Here is an 18282-nt window from a genome sequence, read left to right on the forward strand (position 1 = left end):
TGTGCTCTTTCGAGTGAGCCTAGTGATTGTGGGTGGAAAGCAGTGGATGTCATTCTTTGAATTTTAAAAATTTTGCAGAAATTTTTCATGGTTTGGCTGATGAAATTCCTTCCTTGGTCAGTATGAATTGGACAGCCAAATCTGCAATTGGTCAGCAAGGGCATATGCAACAGTTGCTGTGTCTATACTACGTAATGGAATTGCATCTGAATACTTAGTGAGATTATCCTGTAGGATGAGTAAATACTGATTTCCTTTACTAGTTACGGGTAAGGGTCCGACTATATCCATTTGTACCTTTTCAAAAGCGCATTTGGGAGTATCCATGATCTGCATCGGTTGTTTAGTTTTAATAGTGTAATTTTTGTTTGTTTGGCAGGTGGGACAGGATCGAACAAATTTAATAATTTCTTTTGCCACGCCTGGCCAATAGAAACGTTCTTGGATAAGCTGACAAAATTCAAAGGAGCCTCAGTGGCCTCCAATTACCGATTCATGATGTTCTTTAATGATTTGGGGGCGTCTCATCTCAAGCGGGATTATAATGTCTTTACTGCACACTGTAATTACATATAGTGGATCATTAAAAATCTTCCTAAGCAGATCCAATATGTTGTTTTGTGCGGAAGAATTGAACCTATCCGAGTCTATTAATATACTGAAGGTTTTCGAATTCAAAGAGTCTGGGAGGACTTTAAGTGATTTTAACGAAGATTTGATATGATCAAGGTTAAATTCGTCTTGGGGTTCGGTCTTACAGAACAAGAAGAAAATGGAATGATAAAAGGCCGTGTAATTATAAGAATGCTGATTTAATAATGGAAACAAACATTTATTAGAGAACGTGTAAGTTACAAAAAGGTTGCATCAGCAAGCGAAGGAAAAAAAGGTGAATCCGGAAAGACAGAACTGCAACTTAGAACAATAAAAGGAACCATAAAACGTGCATCGCAGTTGGCACCCCTTAACACCTATAGTCTCGTAATGTTAATATGCCTATCATTAATTGCAATATGGAATATTTGTCGTTTGGGAAAGCCATAGCATCACCAACATTGGCTTGGTATTGCTGTATCTGCTCCATTGAAAATCCAATTTGGCCTAGTAGGCCCTCAGTGTTTTGAGAGGTGTCGCTGTGATTTAAGGAGGTAAAGTGGGCGAGATTATCTCGCTGTACGATGAGGTGATCCTTTTTGTGAAATATGGTGGGGGATAAGGGAGGAGATGTCGTTGATCTATTTACGTACGAAGTTAGTAAGCAAAATTCTTTTTCCAATATTGATTCTGTTTCCATTATTAATGTCTTGTACTAGTGGTTCTTTAAAATCTACAGAATTTCCCGGCGAGGTCACTCCACTGGATTCCCCTGTGCAGTCTTGGTCGCTAACATTCATACTTTCCCCTGCCAACCTCAATTCCCTTGACCGAGGTGGCCTTCCACCCGGTTCCCTTGACCGGATGGGATTTATCCCTATGCCAACTTCGATTCCCTTGATCGAGGCAGCCTTCCACCCGGTTCCCTTGACCGGATGGGATTTCCATGCATACACGGGGCGCCCCTCTCCCCTGAGACATCGAGCACAGATTCCCTCTTACAGCCCACGAAGTGGGTTCCTGGGGTTCGGATTATACACCCGTTAGCCAACGATGGACTGAGTCGAGGAGACTCTGGGGTACTCAATTGGGACGTTCCTTTATGTAATTCTCGCGAACTGTTCACTAATGTAAGTGACTTTTCGGATATTTCTCGGACTCTATTGGTGACCTCGTTTAATTCTACCACTGTTTTCCTGCGCGCTAGGAACACAGAGGCGATAAGACTATCATTTTCGGCGCATGATACTTCATCTATCCCGTCCATTTCGGAGTCTACAACTGGTGCTTCGACTGCGCAGACGAGCAACCTTTCCAGACGCCTCGGATCAGGATTGGAATCCGTGTCGGGTTGGGCAGGTGGCAATTGGGAATTGGGGTTTGCCGCGGGACCAGCGGGATTGCGTGAAAGTGCGTCGGCGTTTACATTAACTTTTCCAGGCTTGTATATTATGTTATAATCATATTCAATTAAACCTGATTCGCCATCTCATTATTTTAGAAGTGGGATCTTTGACATTATGTAGCCATACTAGAGGTCGGTGGTCAGTGACCAATGTAAATTGTCGGCTGTACAGGTAAGGTCGGAAATGTTCTACTCCGAATAAGACCGCCAGAAGTTCCTTTTCTATGGTAGAATAATTTATTTCAGCCTCGTTCAAGGTTCTAGAGGCGCATACGATAGGGAGATCCTTTCCTACTGGTCCCTGGCTCAAGATGGCACCTACCGCAAAGTCGGAGGCGTCGGTGGTAACGAGAAATGGTTGTGAAAAGTTGGGAAATTGCAGCAGGGGTTCCGAACAAATAGCGTCTTTTAAAATTTCAAAAGAAATTTGGACATCCGCGGTCCAACGAAAAGGTACGTCTTTCTTTAAGAGCTTCGTTAGTGGTTTTGCAATTTTAGCCATATTGGGTATAAAACGCCGATAATAACCTACAAGGCCTAAGAATTGCTTGATGTTTTTCCGAGTTTTCGGTATCGGGAAGTTTTTTACAGCTCGAATTTTGTCTGGGTCAGGTTTCACTCCCTCACTAGTAATTTTATGCCCTAAGTACGGAATTTCTTTCTGTAAGAAATGGCACTTTTCTGGTTGTAAAGTTAGACCAGCGTTTTGCAAACGTGCCAAAAGGGCCCTTAATTTGCGTGCGTGTTCTGAAAGGGAGGGCGCATAAATAACTATATCGTCCATATAAACAAATAACTCTGTGCCTTGCAATCCGGATAATGCCAGATCCATGATCCGTTGAAAGGTAGCTGGGGCATTCTTTAAACCAAATGGCATCCGATTGAACTCAAAGTGGCCATGAGGAGTCGAAAAAGCCGTTTTGGGCTTAGATGCAGAATCTACGGGAATTTGATGAAATCCGGATGCTAGATCTAACGTACTGAAGTACTTAGCTTCGCCTAACTGATCTAATATTTCCGTAATATTAGGAAGGGGATAGGCATCCGCCATGGTTTTTTCGTTTAACCTGCGATAGTCAATAACCATGCGTCATCGAGGCTTCCCAGATGAATCGGGTTTTTTGGGGACAATCCATAAAGGAGAATTATAAGGGGACATCGATGGCTGGATTATTTCGCTCTCAATTAGTGAATTTACTTGGGTTTCTATCTCGTTTTTGTGGATCGGCGGAAATCTATATTGCTTCGTGTTTATAGGTAATTCGTCGGTTGTGTTAATGGCATGATGGGGAATATTAGCTGTCTTTAATCTATTACTAGGTAAATGTAACTAATACGGAAACTCGTTGATGATTTCTAAAATACTACTTTTTTCGGATTCATGAAGGTGACCTAATTCAAGAAACCTAAGAATTTCACTGAGCCTTCGAGCGTGATCCTCCGATTTGTCCGCGGGCGGATTTCCTGTACGAGAAGAACGGGGTGCAGGAGGTCGCGAATCAAATTCCTCTAGATCGACAGGGGGAATTGTAATAGTAACATGGTCGCAAGTTGTATTAATTGCGTATAGTTTGACCAGGCCATTTTGTTGGCTGGCCAGAATATCACCTATGAAAATGCCAGGTTCGGCATCAATCCGTTTCGTAGCCCAACTCATTATTATTCCCGGCGGGGACCAAGATCAAAACTTTCGTTCGCGGGGGTAAGACGTGTGATGAAAAGGTGGACGCGAACAAATTCTTTTTTTCGAAAGACAGAATACATGGAAAATTTTCTTTAAATTTAAGGGTTGCCTGTTGTTTTTATAGGAATGCGACTCCTAAAATTCCGGCTTCCTTAATTGGAAAGTCGTTATCGACCAGCTGAAAATGTATGGGGGTGTTGCAAATGAAGATGATTACTTCGCCTCTCGTTTGACCGTTCGCGTTTGGATCATGCCGGTTAGATGATAAATTATTTCAATATCAACTGGTAGATCTGATTTTAATTCGCTTTGTTTTATTAGGTTAAGCTGTGAACCTGTGTCTACTAAATATTCAGCGAAGCCCTGGTGAAAATAGTCGTGTGTTAAGAAAATAGTCGTGTGTTAAGAAAATAGCTGGTGATTGCACGGCGCTATTTAAACCGGTTTCATAGCAGACGCAGTGGATTCGGCGCGGGAAATTAGGGGTTCTCTCCGTATCGCGCCTGGCAGCGGAGCCCCTCTGGAGTTTAAAGGATTATTCCCACTATTTTCGGAGGCTAACGTCTCGCGGTCGACACGTTGAATCACCTTTAATTCGTCCTGAACAGCGCTTAGATCAAAACGTTGAGCATACGCGGATTTTATTAAGGCAATCAATTCTTCAATATTTTCCGGCCTATCCTCGCCTACTATGCTGTCATAAACGCGGTATTGTATTCGACCTCGTGCTACAGTAAGCAAATAATCTTTATGTTCAGCTCCTACCATAGAATCGGCAAGTCTACATTGAGCAATGAAATTTCCTACTTCAGATGATTTTCCCTCAAAATGAGGTATTATATTTACTATTTAATCATACGAAATACGCGGCGCGGTTCTCGGGAGTTCGATCGGCATTGAAATTGCATTATTAATCAGGTCACGTGGAACGGTTTGCTGCGAGGGTCGCATTTGAGTTAGAATGGGATCATTCAATTGGGGTTGAAACGGATGTTACGTATACAGAAACTCGCTGTTTGTTTCCGAAGCTCACGTTCATCAATTTTATTTTATCTACCCTCCTGGAATTTGGAGCTCGGTCTCCCTGGAGTGCATCCTGCAGCTGCATACTCTTAACATCATCTTCGACTTGCGTTGCGTGGGAAGACTTCTTATCTACCCTTTCCCAGGGAACGCGGCTGCTCACCTCAGAGCCACGAAAATCCTAACCGTCAGATTTCCAAATATGGAAATCACCGACGGATCCCCACCAACATTTAGGGGTATATAAACCCACGATTTTCGTTGCTCGGGGGATTAGAACGATAGAGTTACGTAGTCACATCACGTCCATCGTTGCAGAGTGTGCTTTAGTGAGATCGGGCTTCAGTTTCCCTTTCGATCAAGTTAACCTTATAGATTCGCGAAGACGGTTTTCATCTATTACGGCATTTAGAATCACACTCGACCCCCACATTGCCAGTGCGTTAACACCGTGCAACAATTAGGTAATTAAATTCAACGTTTACTACACACGACCGCGACAACACAACACTGCACATTTGTAACTTAGTATAGTTATTCTGAATATATATATTCTTTTGTGTAAATTCAAAGTTTCCTAAGTCAATTACTAAACCTTCACGATATAACAAGCAATCCTAGCCTGTGTAACGATCCCACAACATAATAACTTTGCCGCTCGAGTTATTATTCAATTAAATTAATAAGTTGCGAGGCTTTATCCGCGACGCGTAGTATTCATCAACGATACGATTTAAGCTCAGTGTATTCAACCCGAATTCCCTAATTCAACCTATCCTGCGGTTACCCTTTACTGGGAGATACCGATTCCTGCTAGCTATCTGACTTCGCGCCAGAGTCGCTGCACTTTTTCCACCAACCTCACAATTGGAACCTTACCCTACGGTTACCCTTTACTGGGAGATACCGATTCCTGCATCTATCTGACTTCACGTCAGAGTCGTCTGTATTGTCTAACCTATCCTCAGCCTTCGGCACCATTGATACACAATAATTAATCGTATTGGTTCAATTCTCAAATCTACCCCATTCGCTGGGCTCACACGCGCGTCGCTATCGCCCTGGCTCGTAACACGGATAAGAGCCCGAAAATACTACGATAGAAGATACGGGCTCGGGCGATGTCGTGAGTATACTATTGCTTATACTTTCGGGAGGAGTAGGCTCGCCGTTTGATGTATTGCATCTTTGCAGCGCAGACAAACCAGAAATCACGGAAGACTCGCTTATTCGAGGTATATTACTATCAAGAGAAGAAGAGGAAGATCCTACGCTGGGGGATTTTACTATTATGTCCTCTATAAAAAAACTCGACATCACCACGCAGACTAGATTTGCGGCACTTCTTGGTCTTTACAAATTTTCTCAAGAATGGCGGCATTTTGGCCTGGCAACTAATAAAGATTGTAACAACATAATTTTTAACAGTCTGGACTTACAAATTTTGTTGACGATTGGCTAAGGTCTACTATAAGGTCGTTTTAACGCTCGCGTATTCGCTTCTCTTCACAGCAGTTGCTCCGATTTTGGTCGTCGTCGGACCTTGAGCTGGCTGGTCTCCGTCCTGGACAAGGAAGGTCCTTTGGGTCTCGAGGTCGACGATGCCCCTGTTGCGTGAAGTCTCCCTCGTGTCTCGTTCAGCGATGATCACCCCTTAATCAAGGTCAGCAGGAAGGCCTGATGATGATGTGGACAGAATGCATGTGATTACGATGGTAGCTAGCACGGCCGCCGAAATCACCCGTCTCCGGTATTTACCCTTGCTCTTGGGGAAACCTTGCGAAAACCCAAGAGAGAGAGGATGCACTGATTCTGATGTTCACTTTATATTGCAAATGTTCAATAAAACAGTTCGTAAAATCTTCGATTGTTATTAAAGCGCGCACTCGTGAGCCGGCAGTTATTTAGAAAATTCAAAAGTTCGTCACAATCACTCCAACTACGTTTGTGAATCAAATTTATTTGAAATATCCTACCGCTGTCACCAAAAATATGTTGCGAAACGCGTCGTGCGGTGATAGGAAATTTTCTGACGTGGGTAAGGTGCCCGTGGAGCGCTGAACCGCTCTGCCCGGAGAGGTGCGTGAAATAAAATTCGAAATACTTTTAAGAAAAGGCAAAGATGTTTATTCGGCCGACTCGTTTGGTTTAAAAATCGTTTCGTAGTTCGTTCCCAGAGGTTCGATTACGATTGATCTCTCTGGAAAAATCTTCGCTCGATCTGCTGCTTCTCTCCCTTCTTCGGAAGATTCCCGATCCTCCCTTCGGGTTGTCTTGGTCCAATCGGGGGTTGCGCTCTACTCCTTCTATCGCTGATCTTCATCGATCTCGGATCCACCCCCGAGTCAGGTGGAGGTGGGAGTCGCGCGGCCATGTTTGTGCAGGGCTACATGTGAAAAAGGAAAGCGCGGAGGTCTAGAGAGAGAGAAAACGCGCCACCGAGATACAGCAACCCCCTCTTGAAGAAGTCGCCGGAAACGCGAACCGAGGTACAGCGCGAGTTTGTTATTTTTAAGGATCCTACGAGCTGGAACAAAAGCTAACTCGACTCGAATTCTAAAGAAATCCATTCCAACGGAAACGGCGATTCGACGCGGCCTATAATGGATCTATTAAGTATTTTCAGCGAACGTTCCCTTTTCTCTCCTGACTTTCGACTTTCCCACCCTTGATCACCCACATCGAATGTTTTAACAATGTATATACGTGGCGGTTCGTTGATTCAATGCGTTAATCCATTTGAATTCCGCTCCTAATTTGAATATAAATATATACTACATGCGGTAGTGTTTAAGCTATTCCGCGTTGTGGCGCTACATGCCATGAAGCTAAATTCACGTGATAGCGTAACAATTGATATTCAGTCTTTTGCGAGTCACATGGTGTGTTCATCTTCTCGTTAGATGGACGGACTATAATCATTGCTAGTCATTGTTATCAAAGATGGCGGCAGCCGTGGCACCAAGGGATGTTAATACATATTTGAGTGAAAATCAAAATGTTGCAGACAAAGAATTGGCTGCTGAATGGGCCCAACTTGAAGAACTATATAATAAAAGGTATCGCCTGTTAAATATGTTGGATTATGTTCATATTGCTATAGAAAAAAGTGATGCGAGTTTCTTCGTCCGGTGACTTGCAGGCTTTGGCATCAGTTGACACTTAAATTAGAAACATTTGTGAAGAATCCAGCGCTTCTGAAGGGAGATAATTTGGTACAACTATACGTTAACTTTTTATCTACCTTTGAAAACAAGTAAGCATATTAGATACTCTTTTTTTCAAAACTTTACACTATAACCTCACTTTCTTATTTTACGTGTCTATTAAAATGAGTACATAGAAATGTTTATCAATACAATTCTTCAAAAAGAACTTGCAAAGCATTTTTATTTCTAGCTTTATTTATTGTTATTTCTACTTATAATGAATATGTTATTCATGTTTTGTATTTAGAATAAATCCTTTGTCACTGGTAGAAATATTAGCATATGTAATACACCAGTTTCAAGATAAACAGGAAGCAATTGAATTTTTGGAAAAAACTGAGCCTAAAGTTAAAAGCAGTAATGAAGCTGTGGCTCTCTGTAAAGTCCTTGCAGGGCAGATTTTATTGGATAAGTTAAATAATCAAGAGCAAACGAAAAAGATAATAGAAGAAGTAGAGGCTATGTTGGATAATGCTGACGGTATTACTACAGTTCATGGCAGATTTTATCTATTAGCCAGCCGTCTCTATCGTTTACAAGGAAAGCATGCAGAATATTATCGCACTGCCCTCAGGTACCATTACATTTGAGAGTTTCGAACAATAAATTTATGTCACAATATAGACCCATAATTAATATTTTTAAATTAAATTATATTTTTCAGATATTTGGGTTGTATTGATTTAAATACCTTAAGTAAACTAGAACAGGAACAACATGCATTTTTTCTTGGTCTGGCAGCACTTTTAGGTGAGGGCGTTTATAATCTCGGCGAATTATTAGCTCATCCAGTTTTACAATCCTTAAAAAATACACCAAACTCTTGGTTGGTTGATTTATTACAAGCTTTTAATGCTGGTGATATTGCTGCATTGGAAAGATTAAAACCACAGTGGAGCAAAGTTGCTGATTTAGCTGCACAGGAATTAAAATTAAGGCAAAAGATTTCTCTTTTATGCCTTATGGAAATGACTTTTAAGCGACAAGCTAATAACAGGTTTGCATCTTTTCTACTTCAATACAAAAATATAAAATAAATACACTATTTATTATAGTGTACACTGTTTATTATAGGCAGTTAACATTCGCGGAGATCTCTCAAGAAACTCGTTTACCTCTTGGTGAAGTAGAATTATTAGTAATGAAAGCTTTAGCTCAAGGTTTGGTTCGAGGTGCTATCGATCAAGTAGCAGGAACAGTAAATATGACCTGGGTACAGCCTCGCGTATTGGACCGTAGTCAAATAGCTGGAATGGTTCAAAGACTCGATATATGGTGTAAAGATGTTAGCTCAATGGAGCGTTTATTGGAATCTCGAGCCTCCGAGATTCTTACTCTTTAATATTAGGTTTGACATTTTTTCATCGATTCATTTGTAAGTTGTACTTCTGTATCGTCGTTAACTCATTGGCTTATCATTATATTCAAATGTCCACAAATCACTAACTAAAGTTAGTAACATTGTCATAAGTCAATGGGTTAATGTAAAAGAAAGCATAAACTCCACTTTCTTGAATGTAAAAATTATAATACTGTTTACAGGTGAATGTAAAAAGAAATACAAATTGGTTTTGAACATAACATACCAAGAAAAACAATTTCTTACAAGTTTTAACGTTACGCATAAAGTAATCATTTGAATTTTGCTTTTTTGTTCACAAACTTTGTACTATGATTGAAATATTTTTCGCGTTTCTCTATTTAATTGTGCATTTATACTTAAAATATCAATAATTTTGTATACATACGCATACTATTTCTGTATATCATATAATAGAATCACGACGTATAAATATTGGTTTCTACATAAAGAAATGAAGAAAAAAATTTTTCTTTCAAATTGTCTTTTTTGATTCGTGTTTTTTCAATTTGTTTAGTTCTTTAAAAATGTACTTTACTCTTTTAGTGACGGTTGTGTATCATATTCCAGTAATAAAATATAATACAAGAATACATAAAAGCATTAGAATCAATTTTCTCGAACTAACGTACGAAGACGAGACCTTGGTGAAGAAGGGACGACAATTGTATGTCTCTCAGATACCAACTCCCTCACTGCCTGCCATTTTTTGTCTTTTGTCTGTAGTTATGTCCGAGTAGTACCGGACCACGAAAGCGTTAGTATTTCTAGATATTTAGTAATCTAGTAAAAACCATCTAGAAGTTTTGATGAATTATATTATATATCAAATTATATACAGTATAATGTCATTAATAAAATTTTATGTAGCGAGTAAGGATCTACTATTTAATCAAATAAATATCCCCAATATTTCTCATTGCGAATGCGAGTTTATATTACATTTAGTACTGTTGCAAAAAGTAGATAATGTAGCGCGGCGCGTGGTATTCGCGATTATCGTACACAAGGTGGCACCTTACGCCGCTCTATTATGGACACTTTTCAAAATTTGTAATGACTTCATGCATCTCCAATAAAAGGTTTTATAAAGATAAATATTTTAACTTTTAAAATTAATTAAACTGAGAAAATGAGAGTCGGTTAACGACTAAACAAATATTTATCGTTATGTAAAATGCTTATTTTATGAGGATAAATTATACTTAGGATAATATTATAATAAACACACATTAAGACTTTGTTTCAATTATACACAAATTTATTTATTTGTTATATAGTTTGGCTGTTTTTTTTTTCTTTGCTCGTAGAATGTTCTCTATTTTTTTTTTATTCTTTACCAGGCACTTCTTCAGTTTTTGTGGTTTCTGTAAAAGTAATTTTCATTATTTTTTCAGGTGGCTTTCCAGACTCTTCATCCATTAGCGTGTTCACGCGTTTCAAAGGCACAGCTCCTTTTGCTATAACTTTCTTCCTGAATTCATACTAAAATGACAAAAGTTAAAAATGTTGGGATGTAGTTTTAATATTTCTATCTTTTGAATATACCGCAATTATCAACCGGTCAATTTTCAGATTGCGGTCTTCCCGTAGTTAATAATATACAAATATGTACTTACTTTATATCCCAGATAGCACAGGGCCGTCTTATGTACGTCCATAAGACGTCCGGTACTGGACGTTCGGGACGTCCTATGGACGTCCAGATAACGTCCAAACGTCTCCTGAACGTCCTGTGAACGTCCTGTGAACGTCCCTGGAACGACCCAGGTACATCACAGGACGTCCCTGGGACGTCCGGCGTGGACATTCTATGTACGTCCCTGGGACGTCCGATGTGGACATTCCCAGAACGTTCTCTGTAAAATTGAGATTTAAAAAAACATTAAATTTTAATTTTATATATGTTCTTTTATTTGTTGGTAGATTTTAGTTAACTGTATTTATTTCTTGTAACTGGATTCCATGAAAACCGACGGAACAAATCTTTCAATTTTTATTTACCTCCGGCGGGATTTCGAACTCACGATTTTCGAACTACAACCGCAACCTGCTTCCTCACTTACCCATAAATGACTTTGCTAAACCGACTCATATTTTAGGCTTATATAGTGACTCGCATTAATATTCGGATACTTTTTAAAATACAATTCCTTCTTTTGAAATTGGTCTAAATGACTTGAACTTTTTTTTGTAAAGTTAGAAGAATTAATTTACTAGGTAATTCTGAATAGTTCAAATATTACATACATATCACATCTCATATGTACAAAAAATATTGTATTCCTAATATTGAATAAACATTTTGTTTTACATGTTTAAACATATATTCTGTTGCCAATATTAGATAAATATGTGTTTTATCTACGGAAAAAAATATTCTGTTGCGAATATTAAATAATGATTGTATACCCAGATAGCACAGGAACAGGAACGTCTTATGTACGTCCACGGAACGTCCGGTGCTGGACATTCCCAGAACGTTTTCTGTACGTTCTCTGTACGTCCATGGGACGTCCGGTGCTGGACATTCCCAGAACGTTTTCTGTACGTTCTCTGTACGTCCATGGGACGTCCGATGCTAGACTTTTCCAGAACGTTTTCTGTACGTTCTTTGTACGTCCATGGGATGGCGTGCTATCTGAGATAATAATATTAATTAATTAAAGAAATGAGAAAAAAATTTTTCTTTCAATAATTAATAATTAATAATTAATAATTAATTAATAAATTATTAATAATTAATAATTAATAATAATAAATAATAATTAATTAATTAATTAATATTAATTTACAATTGTAAATAGTGTATTTTATATTCGGAAAAAAATATTCTGTTCTACATATTGAATAAATATTATATTATAAAGAATATTAATAAATAATATTTATTTTGTTTTAAATGTTTACATACAGAATTTAGGTCCCATGGACGTTCACAGGACGTTCCAGCCGGACGTCTGACAACGGACGTCGGACGTTTGGACGTAAACTGGACATAAAATGGACGTCCATGGGACGTCCGGTGCTATCTAGGATATGACATTACCAACAGCATCACGTACAATTTCTGTACTTTTTACATCGCATATATTAAAATGTTCTTCGCAAACATAAGAATTTGACGTTATTTTTGAATTAAGGAGCTCCGACCACTTATTTAAAGTTCTCTCGGCGGTTGAAGATTGCCAAAATTATCGAAATATATGGTGCGAGTTCCCCGTTTTGCGTACGCCACCCAATGAGTACCAGATCCCTCGAAAGTATCCAAATTTACGATTCCGCTCTCGTTCCTGTGTATCCCATCTGTTGGTAAAGTATTGCGCATAAAAATACCCCTGAAATATGGAATACACATATGCTTTGCCAGTTGCTGTAGTTGTACGTTGATGGTTACCCCTTCAGGGATTTTAATTTTGACGTTTTTTTTTTCTCTTTGAAACTCCTCGTCCGCGTTTGTACGGCGCGAGATATAGTCCACGACCTTCCATAGCACGATTATGGCGTTACATTTCCTTCAGCTGTTTTCTCGCAGACTTGGCATCATTCACGGCCTTAGCCACGCCAGCAGCACCGCCGGTTAAGGCTCCTATAGCTGATAACGTAGGTAGGAGGAACGGGAGGATACCGCTACGCTTTGCTATCGGTAGAGCTCGCTTCCCCTTCTTCGTACTATGACTCTTTTTCTTCTTGAGCCCCATTCCAAGCTTCTTCTTAGCTTTCACCGCAGTCCAAACAGCTGTAGCAGTCGCCCTTTCGCCGAATGTAGCGTCCTTCGCAGTTATGCGCTGGCGTGCTCGATCAGCTAAAATTCGATCTGCCTTGTGATTGGTCGAATCTTTGTTTCGACAGTACGCAGTATCGTGTTCTCTACAGGGTTTATCCAACGGATTTATACCTATCGCCGCGTGCTAAACGTTTGTCCAGCCATGTACCCGGTCCGCAAAATTGATACCCTGGTACGTGTAGCTCAAACGGTAATTTGTTTATTAGAGTATTTACAAGTCCTGCTCATGTCCTTCTACGCATAGGTAACAATCTTTTTTCATAGGCGTTGGTCCGTCTATGTGCGTACGTTGATTTGGACGATTGTAATGCAAGAGACACCTACGATAAGACTGGACTTCAGGATCAGCTCTTATATGTCTCGGCAGTTTATCCCACACGTAATGAATGTCGTTAGCGAAGCGATTCAAGAGTACTATCTTTGGCACGTATTCCAATTGCTCCACAGTCAAGTCGAACAGTGTATCACCATCGATCAGTATGAAAGCCATTTCTGCACTGACTGATACGTCTAGGTCACGCTAGTATAAATACCCTCCAACATCGATACATACCTTTTCTTTCATTTTTCCCATAGCTACGATGCGGTTCGTATGCCAATCACCTACGATTAGAGTGACTAATGTGGACAAAAAGACACAGTCTGAGAAAGAGGTACACAAACATGAAAATATGCTACCGACCTCTATAGTGGTATCATCTGCGGTCCATCGAATTGCGGCAAAACGAACGTGCTGATTAGTTTGTTAGAAAGTCCGCACGGTGTTCGCTTCGAAAACGTATACGTGTACTCGAAATCATTGCAACAACCGAAATATCTATATCTAGAAAATATATTCTCGTCGATAGACGAAATTGGTTATTTTACATATTCGAATAACAGCGACGTCGTTCCACCGAGCGAGGCACTTCCGAATTCCATTTTTATCTTTGACGACGTGGCATGCGATAAGTAAAACGCGGTAAGAGAATACTTTGCAATGGGTAGGCACTCGGACGTTGACTGTTTCTATCTTTGTCAGACATATGCGAAGATTTCGAAGCATCCGATACGCGACAACGCGAACCTGCTGATCATGTTCAAACAGGATGGTACAAATCTGAAGCATGTATACAACGATCATGTGAACACTGACATGTCTTTTGAGAATTTCTGCAAATTGTGTACCGCTTGCTGACAAGAAAAATATGGATTTGTAGTGATTGACAAAGACAGTGCTTTATGGAATAGTCGCTATAGAAAAGGATTTAATGACTTTGCAATATCGTAACATGTCTAGTTATGTCCGATACGTTGAGAAAGCAGTGTTCCAACATGAGCAATAGCAGCGTTGAAGATCGTGAGAGGATAGCGAAACAGATTGCAACAATGAACGATTTGATTCGTTGAAAGTATCGTGAATTGAAAATTGCTGAAATAGATGAAGAGATTGCGTTGGAAAAACACTTTAAACCTGTTACTGAACCACTGAAGACAATTGTCAGCAACACGTTCAGAAATTATGATCTACACAATAACACAGATATCGGAAGCAAACTATTATCCACTCCGAATATCAAGGAATCAGATAAAATACAATCAAATTTGTGGTTAAATCTCTCGAAACCGCCAAATATAAAAAAAAACAAGATTAAGCAGTTTACCCGATATGAACCCGATAGCCTCTACACCGACCTCTACACCGATTAAGACAGTACCAACAACAACAACAAAAAGCTTAACAAACGAAGATGTTTTTGAAAGTCCAAACAGCTATTTCTCGACATCTGTTCGAAGTCAATTGCAAACGCCGGAAGGCGAAGAAACGGTACTCGATGCTCGGTAATAAACATGTTGACGTGAACAATGCGGATAACATAATTATCGATGGCATACGATATTCGGGGACACCTGGCCAGTATGAACTGATATTCAAGAAAACTCCAGATAACGACATTTACACTGAGCCTGATGAACGCAAATACAGGGACATTCTGCTGACAACGAGTGAGCATAAGCACAAGCACAATTCGTATGGTCAAACATTAGGCAATAGAGGATACAAGTATAACCATGTAATCAAACCTTTATTGCAAGATAAAAAAGTTGGAAAGGCATACCATATTCCATGAGATTAACCAAAAACAACATTGATTACGTTCACTGGAACGATCCCAACGAACTCGTAGATCGGCTTCGATTGCTCGAGGCTTCGCGTCAAGCCGGTTACAATGCTCACGACAATGAGATGCTATCGATTATCGAGGAATTTCGCGAGGCAGAATTCATTATAAATTAAGCTGCACCTTGCCGATACAGTCAATCGTCATTAAAATGTCAATCAACAAGTTTGGATCATCGATTGGAAGAATGGAATCATACTATCACTGGAATGGAGTAGTCAGAAATTATGTACGCGACAACACTCTTTGTGTTGTTGGCACCAGTTATGACGCAAAGTCGTGCAGGATTCGACGGGTAGCACCGCCTGTAGAGGATGGCGTTGCTATCAACAAGCTGTACTTGCACGAAAACATGGCAGTTATAAAAAGTCGACAAGACGTATTCGACAAAAAGATGATTATGTTTCAAAATTTCGTTCAGAGCTTGTATTTTATAATGACCCCACCGCAATGTGTCCGTTGAGTCGGGTACGATATACCACTTATCGTCGTACGGACTCAGAGCGATTTTTGATTCCGCCATTGTGTATACTTTGTGTAATTTTGATCTTATACATGCCTGATTACGAATCATTTCAATTTCGTTTCGTAGGCACTGCGTGTAGTCGTCAAAAGTGTGTCGTCAATTACTCGTTCGATACTATTATACCATTAACTATTTATAAATGTAGCATACGAAATTCAAGAAATACGAAAAGCGAGCGTACGAAACTTCTAGAACATAGGAGGGCGGCCGCCGCGCGGTGCGAGACGCGAGGCGCGGACCGCGAACTCGCGAACCTTCTCGCCTAACGACGCGACTATTGACAACCGCGGCCGCGGATAGCAACCATGCGATATAAATTGAGGGCTCGTAGATGTATTCGGTCTATTTGCCATTCCGGGAGAGAGGACGAGGTAAGACCATACGGCCGCTCTCGAAATTCGGCTTAGGGACTCCGGCAGGAGAGTTCGGCGATAATACCTGGACGCCTGTTGAGTAAAAAAGAACAGAGCTACTCGTGGACATCCCAGTTAGAGCTAGGGGGAGGTTATTCCTGGACGCCCGTTCGTTTTTGGAGAGTTCGGCGATAATACCTGGACGCCAATTACGAGCGGGAGAGTACAGAATGATTCTTCTATTTCAAAGATTGAAAATTGTAAAATATTGTAAAATGAGAAATTGTATTATGCTCTTTTGTATAATTCCGTTCATTCTGAATTCCTGTTACAATTATCCATTCCCAATCCTCTGTATAACCATGTTCCTCACAATAAACCTTTGTCTGTCCAGAATTCTTTTCCTTGATTCCCTAACCATGGCTACATAAATATTTAAATATTAATTTATGCCAATTAAGATTTCATGAATGTTTAAATTTGACTAAGTTCAATATTAGGATATTCAATTAATTGTCTTCCTAATCATGTTAATATAATAAATGTTCTTGTAATTAGTCAAAATAAATTTGGTTTAATGGACAAAATATACATGTTCCAATTTTATAATATTCAAATATAGGTAAACTTACTAAAATTGAAATTGAAATAAATAATATCAATTTAAGAAATTTATAAATTTTTCTACATGGGAACATCATGAAATCATCTCGATCGGTTACTCGTTGCCGAGTCGTAGCAAACAATAGGAATTTTGCAATAACAATAGTTATATACATTTAAAAAGACCATAATTTATATCTACAGTACACATCTATATGCACAAGTATACACTTCCTTACTCCTGTATAATTATGTATAACTATACTTTACAACCGCCGACTAAACAGTAAATACCGCTTGAAAAGTTATTCGACCCTTATCCGATAATTTCGGATAAAGATAAAAGTACGAAAGTTATCCCATGCGACGAGTGAAACTGCAGTTAAAGATAAAAATGCGAAAATAACCTACGGGTGAATATCTTTGGAGAAAAACTAGGTAACTCTAGTCGACGAATAAAGATACAAATGCGGAAAAGTATCTTAGGGTTGAAACTCTCGGGGAGAAACCACGCAACTCTAGCCGTCGAATAAAGATACAAATGCGGAAAAGTATCTTAGGATTGAAACTCTCGGGGAGAAACCAGGTATCTCTAGCAGTCGGTTAAAGTTAAAAATGGGATAAAATAATTTTTTGGAAAAAAAATTTAACCGACTTCAAAAAAGGTACAGTGAAAAGTATGAAATAATTTCTAGTTAATTTATATGAATACGCACTAGCTCTACATATAATTGCTTAAAAGTATGGGAAAATGCAGTGAAAAGTGTGAAATAATTTCTATTTAAACTGCATTGTTATTCACCATCGTTTGATGAATTTGGTTAAATTATTAAATACATCATATTCAATGCAATGTACCTTTTTCGGAGGCGGCGCAGATGTAAACATTTTTTTATTCCGGTTTAGGTTAGCTTTTGGTAGAGGCGGCAATATTGAATGCTGTCAATGTATACATGTTTATTGTCTATGAGGAATTAATAGTTAATGTATATAGTATGTACACGGAAATATTGTACGTGTAGATTTGGGGCTTTTTTGGAGGGGAGTGGCGGCCATATTGATTTCTGCTAATGTATAAACTCTCCCCAAGAAATACTGTATGAATAGGTTTGGGATAGTATTTGATGGGGGCGGCGATATTGAATAGTGTTAATGAATATGATGTCTAAAGCGGATATAGTAATAGCAATAATTAATGTCATAAAATTTTTGTTCCTCTAACAGAAAGTTAAACCAAGTTTGATAATATTTAATTTTGGGGATAGCTGAAACGATGCTGAACTACGATTTTGTTTGCAAAAATTTCGAATGGTGTCGAATATTAACGAAAACGAAGTACTATCCGCAAAGGAAATTGTGGTTCAGAATTGTCTCAGCTACCCCCCATTTCCGGTTCTTACACTAATTCAACGACACTCTGTATACTCTACCCATGGAAATACTGTCTGAATAGGTTTGGGATAGTATTTGGTGGCGGCGGCGATATTGAATAGTGTTAATGAATATGATGTCAGAGTGGATGTAATGATAGCAATAAATAAAGACCATAATTTTTGTTTCTCCGACAGAAAGTTAA

At 39.2% G+C, this 18282-nt stretch overlaps 1 protein-coding gene and 1 long non-coding RNA gene across 5 annotated transcripts; one reads left to right on the forward strand and one right to left on the reverse strand.

Moving 5' to 3' along the window:
• Positions 1-7597: 7597 nt before the first annotated feature.
• LOC128885116 (26S proteasome non-ATPase regulatory subunit 13) lies at positions 7598-10814 on the forward strand. 4 transcript variants are annotated; one of them, XM_054138936.1, is made up of 6 exons: positions 7598-7765; positions 7849-7962; positions 8163-8489; positions 8580-8912; positions 8990-9263; positions 10673-10814. In XM_054138936.1, exons 1-5 carry the CDS (start codon positions 7650-7652, stop codon positions 9255-9257), a joined length of 1158 nt encoding a protein of 385 aa, XP_053994911.1. In that variant the 5' UTR covers positions 7598-7649; the 3' UTR covers positions 9258-9263; positions 10673-10814. The 4 variants fall into 4 exon arrangements, with proteins under 4 accessions (XP_053994911.1, XP_053994912.1, XP_053994910.1 ...); XM_054138937.1 differs by lacking the exon at positions 10673-10814 and adding an exon at positions 9458-9875; XM_054138934.1 differs by lacking the exon at positions 10673-10814 and adding an exon at positions 9458-9875 and having other exon boundaries at positions 7599-7765; positions 8990-9290.
• Positions 10815-10999: 185 nt separating this feature from the next.
• LOC128885117 (uncharacterized) lies at positions 11000-14069 on the reverse strand. Its single transcript, XR_008459548.1, has 3 exons — positions 13745-14069; positions 11688-13665; positions 11000-11134 (listed from the first exon to the last, which is right to left on the reverse strand). It is a non-coding gene; the product is annotated as an uncharacterized LOC128885117 (long non-coding RNA).
• Positions 14070-18282: the final 4213 nt, after the last annotated feature.

This window comes from Hylaeus volcanicus, chromosome 2 (genome assembly GCF_026283585.1).
Source record: "Hylaeus volcanicus isolate JK05 chromosome 2, UHH_iyHylVolc1.0_haploid, whole genome shotgun sequence".
Taxonomy (NCBI): domain Eukaryota; kingdom Metazoa; phylum Arthropoda; class Insecta; order Hymenoptera; family Colletidae; genus Hylaeus; species Hylaeus volcanicus.